The 5000-nt window shown below is 45.0% G+C and overlaps 1 protein-coding gene across 1 annotated transcript in view; it reads right to left on the bottom strand.

Moving 5' to 3' along the window:
* The window catches only part of LOC142990929 (transcription factor COE3-like), a 19426-nt gene that overhangs the window by 4925 nt on the left and 9501 nt on the right, over window positions 1–5000 (bottom strand). Inside the window, exons 7-10 of the mRNA XM_076140802.1 lie at window positions 2793–2874; window positions 1400–1517; window positions 230–363; window positions 1–59 (exon numbers count right to left, since the gene is read on the bottom strand). The exon at window positions 1–59 is cut by the window's left edge and continues 68 nt beyond it. Of these exons, the coding sequence (XP_075996917.1) occupies window positions 1–59; window positions 230–363; window positions 1400–1517; window positions 2793–2874 (393 nt within the window). The remainder of the gene's footprint in view (window positions 60–229; window positions 364–1399; window positions 1518–2792; window positions 2875–5000) is intronic.

The following is a 5000-nucleotide window of genomic DNA, read 5'->3' as shown; positions in this document are numbered from 1 at the left end:
ACGACCCCAGGGATGTGACGAGGTGGGGTCTGAACCCGGATCGCATGGGGGGTGATCAACTGGAGAGAGACACAGACAGACAGACAGACAGACAGACAGACAGACAGACAGACAGACAGACAGGCAGAGAGACACTGCTCAAAAAAATGAAGGGAACACGTGATCACAGTATAACACCAAGTCAGTTCAACTTCAGGGACATCAATCTGTGTGTGTGTGTGTGTGTTACCTCACTCCACACCAGCATGGTGCCGAAGACCACCTGCAGGCCATCAAAGAAGTTATCTCCAATGAGGATGACCGTGGCTCCGCCTGTTGTCCAACCTTCACTGGGACTGATGGCTTTAATACAGGGAGTGGCTGCTAGACGAGCGAGGGGGGGGGGGGGGGTCTTAGTACAGTGTAACTCTGTAGTACTTTGTTACTGTGTATACAGTCCTACTGCTGTACAAACTGAGGCTGAAGGTCACACTCACACACACACACACACACACACACACACACACACACACACACGCAGAACATGATTTAATTGGGTTGTGGCTTTTATCCGCTTTAGCTTAGTAACCACACCTCACACACACACACACTGTAATAACTAATTCTCTCTTAAGAGCAAGCTGCAGATTAATTATGAACAGAAATGAAAGCAGTGTGTGTGTGAGAGAGAGAGAGAGAGAGAGAGAGAGAGAGAGAGTGAGTGAGTGAGTGAGTGAGTGAGTGAGCAAGTGTGTGTGTGTGTGTGTGTGTGTGTGTGTGTGTGTGTGTGTGTGTGTGAATACAGCAGGTCTGAGTTGTGTTCTGTGTGTTGAAGAATTAGAGTAACAAACATCACATAAATATAAACACACATACTCTATGTGCATGTGTGTCTTTACATCTCTGACACCGATTGGGAGGGTGGTTTCCATGGTTACCTTCTTTAATTAGGAGGGCAATTAAAGAGGTTGAATGGTCTGCAAGAAGCCACGCACACACACTATGCCTGTCCTCTCTCTCTCTCTCTCTCTCTCTCTCTCTCTCTCTCTCTCTCTCTCTCTCTCTCTCTCTCTCTGGCCTGATCCAGACTTAGCCCAGCTCCTAACCTCATACTAATTCCACACAGGATGCAAGCGAGGAAATTGATATTGCATCGCTGCTTAATCTCCACCGGCAGCATCTTAAGATCACAATAAGGCGGCCAGTACATCCAGAGTGGGAACTATTGTCACCCTTCGGACAGGAAGTGAGCATAGTTTGCACTCACTGGCGTATCACTTTAACAAACACGTTCAGAGATTTCTCAATTCAAGACGTTTCAGTGAAGCTGCTCCTACTGGGCACTAGAAGAACTTCAGCTACATGCACAGTGGTGGCTGCTGATTGGTTCAGACACACTAGGCGTTTTTTGTGTTTGTACCTTCAGACGGGTCCAGTCGCCGTGCTCGCCGGCCATGCTTGGAGTTGTTATGCACAAACATGTTGTCAGAGACAGCAAGGACGTGGCCGTCTACGTTCACTGTTGTGGACACCACTACCTGGAAAAAAACAACAACAGTATTAACTTGAAATGCATTTCCTGAAGAAAATGCTGAACAAGTGCCCAAAGGGACTGAAGCCTGAATGCCAGAAACATCATTGAATGGTTTCTCTACCTGAGAGTATGAAGGGCCTGAAGGAAATATCAATGTATTTTAATAGTGAATGGTTGGAAACTTTGAAATGGGAAGCATTTAAACTTGTGCTATTGAAAACCCATGAAATATGTGGAAATGCTGAAGAAAACCTCAAGGAACAAAGTCTGAAGTGCTGAGAAGGTCTGAATGGTTTTTGTACCTGAATGAAGAAGATACAAGCAGTCTGAGTGACAGCTGAAGCATACATCGTTTGAAGTTGCTGATTGTTTATAAACAACAGGTGCAGCCAATTAAGCAGAGTAGGAACAACTGTAACTGCTTTCTGAAAATGAGGGAACCAGAAGAACTTCCTGAATGTATGACAGCTGGATTATGGTCCTAAAAGGCCCGAACATAAAGGAGAACCAGCAAGTTGAAATGGACCTCAATTATTTTCTACGCTGAAAATGTGACAAAATGTGTGTGAGTTCAGCACAGCATGAAAAGGAGTGTGTGTGACAAACAGTAGAAGGAGAGAAACAATGACTGAACAGACAGGAGGTGCATTTACACTTTTCACATCACCTCCTTCTCTCCAGCTTCTGTTCTCCTCCTTCTCTCCTGCTGTCATTGGTCAAATTTAGAGCAGTGTTTTTCAACCGGGGTGCCGCGGCAAACTAGTGTGCTGTGAGAGATCGTCAGGGGTGCCGTGGGAAATAAACCAACTTCACTTGATTTGTCCGCGAGCCGATCCGACGATCCGGCCGGCGAGCCAGACCGGCAGAGTGCAAATCTCAGAGTGCTCCCCCCCTCAAGATGACTCACACTGTTTGATTTGGTTTGACTGAGTTTGGGTCAGTAGATAGAGGCAGAGCGAGAGAGCGAGAGAGCGAGAGAGCGAGAGAGAGAGAGAAAGACAGACAGACAGACAGACAGACAGACAGACAGACAGACAGACAGACAGACAGACAGACAGACAGAGAGACAGAGAGACAGAGAGAGAGAGACAGAGAGAAAGAGACAGAGAGACAGAGAGAGAGCTCCATTCATTATATATCAGCAAAGCAATAAGCTGTCCTGCTGCAATGCATGATGGGAGAGTGAAGTTCTCCAAAGCCACATCTTAACCTTTATGGAAGTTATTTCATCTGCAAATGTGTGTGTGTGTGTGTGTGTGTGTGTGTGTGTGTGTGTTACCTGGAACCTCCTCATGTCTCGAGGGTTACCAGCATTCTTCAGACAGTTCTGATTACACTTCAGGAAGAACTTCAGGAAGAACCTACAGACAGACAGACACACGGAGGGACAGAGTGTGAGACAGTGAGAGGGAGAGAAAGAGAGATAGAGACATAAAGGGTTCAAGTATAACCCCATATGCTGGACCTCATACCCTTTGACCTGCTACAAACCAGGTCAGCACCCTGATCCCTCAGTAGCACCCGTCCTCAGTCACAGCAGGGGTCCCACCCACCACACTGAAGCAGGCTCAGGTCACCAGGCCTAACCCTAACCATCCTTGGTTGAGGATGGTTGAGAGGCCGGTCTTGCTCATTTTATTTTTTATAATCGATTTATAATCGTTAAAGCTTTAACCAAGTCTCAAACCTCCTGCATGATCCCAACCAGTCTGGCTTCATGCAAGGTTGCTCCACTGAAACTGCCCTCTGGTCTGCTGGCCAAACCTCACTTCTCATGCTGCCTGACCTATCGGCTGCCTTTGGCACAATCAACCATGGAGTCCTCCCGTCCACCCACTCTGAGCCTCTCAGGTCAATCTAAGTGTTAGTAGTACAACAAGTAATGATGATGGGATCAGTGCTCATTCAGCTCTGTCAGGACTCTGAGTGGTAGTGTTAGTATTAGTAAAGGGGGAGTAGCAGTAATAGTGATGGTAGTGTTAGTATTAGTAAAGGGGGAGTAGCAGTAATAGTGATGGTAGTGTTAGCATTAGTAAAGGGGGAGTAGCAGTAATAGTGATGGTAGTGTTAGTATTAGTAAAGGGGGAGTAGCAGTAATAGTGATGGTAGTGTTAGCATTAGTAAAGGGGGAGTAGCAGTAATAGTGATGGTAGTGTTAGCATTAGTAAAGGGGGAGTAGCAGTAATAGCGATGGTAGTGTAAGCATTAGTACAGTAGCTAACGTTCATAGGAGTTCCGCAAGATTCTATTCTGGGCCCTGATTTATTCTTCATTCATATTCACAGGAATAACTGGTTACAAATATAAATAAAGTAAATACATAAAACACAGTTGGACTGTTACTACAGCGAGCAGTAACAATACTAATACACAAACAGACGCACGCGCACACACACATACACACCAGGTTCATCCTCTCTCCCTCTGTAGAGATGGAGGGGATTTTTTTCTAATCTCTCTTTATTGTGAGTTAATTGCTGCGACCCCCAACAAGCTGCAATGGCAAAGATAATTGGCTGAAGCAGCCATCAATCATGCCAGGAGCTAATATGATTTGTCAGCAAAGAAAGCCACCAGCTGTGTGTTTGTGCATGTGTGTGTGCGTGTGTGTGCATCTAAAACCAACCAATGCGGACAGACCTACAGCATCACAGCAGTTACCATGGTTATGGGTTGGATGAACACACACACACACACAAAGGACAAAAAAGACAAAAATGTCTCTCAGGCAATGTTTGGTCTCAGAGGGTCTCTACAGTATTGATTACCCAGCATTCTTTGCTGCTGTCTCTAATGAGCCTACAGAAGGACAAAGTGCTGACACCACACACACACACACACATACACACAAAGAACAGATGCTCAGTAAACAATTAAGCCTTTGAAGAAACACAACAGCATTTTAATGCATGAACAAAGCTGAAACTGATCAATAATCAATAAACAGATGGTCTTATAATGAAATACAGAAACATCACATGTATTATGGGATGTTTTGCAGTGTGATTGTTGTCTCATTTAGCGTTACATGTCATGTTCATCAATTACTGGATCACCTTGATGATTAATGATCAATCAAGTAGTCAAACCTGTTGAGCCTTGTTGGTCCAGAGGTTCATTTAAATATAAATAAACATCAGAGTCCAGCAGTTAACATCTCCATATAATACTTGACAAAAATTCATGGATTGTGTAAATGTGACATTTCAGGGCGGAGCTTATTTATGCTTACATCCACTAACCGGCTCTCTGCAGGCTTGGAGAAGTGTGTAAGTTGCCATGGCGATTTAAAGTCAGCTGCCAGGTCAAACTTAAACCCTCAGTAAGCTGAAACACAAACTACCACTCCTCCTGCTGAGTTACTTTAAAAAACTAAACACAAACACACACATACACCCTCGCTATGGTAACCAGTCAGCCATGACGTGATCTCATCTTCAAACTCTCCTTTACTCCTCCTCCTCCCCTCTGTCCTTCTACTTCTCTT

Source organism: Genypterus blacodes, unplaced genomic scaffold, assembly GCF_046128005.1.
Source record: "Genypterus blacodes isolate CSIRO-AG114 ecotype Tasmania unplaced genomic scaffold, CSIRO-AGI_Gbla_v1 ptg000016l_1, whole genome shotgun sequence".
Taxonomy (NCBI): domain Eukaryota; kingdom Metazoa; phylum Chordata; class Actinopteri; order Ophidiiformes; family Ophidiidae; genus Genypterus; species Genypterus blacodes.
This window is presented reverse-complemented; position numbering and strand designations above follow the sequence as displayed.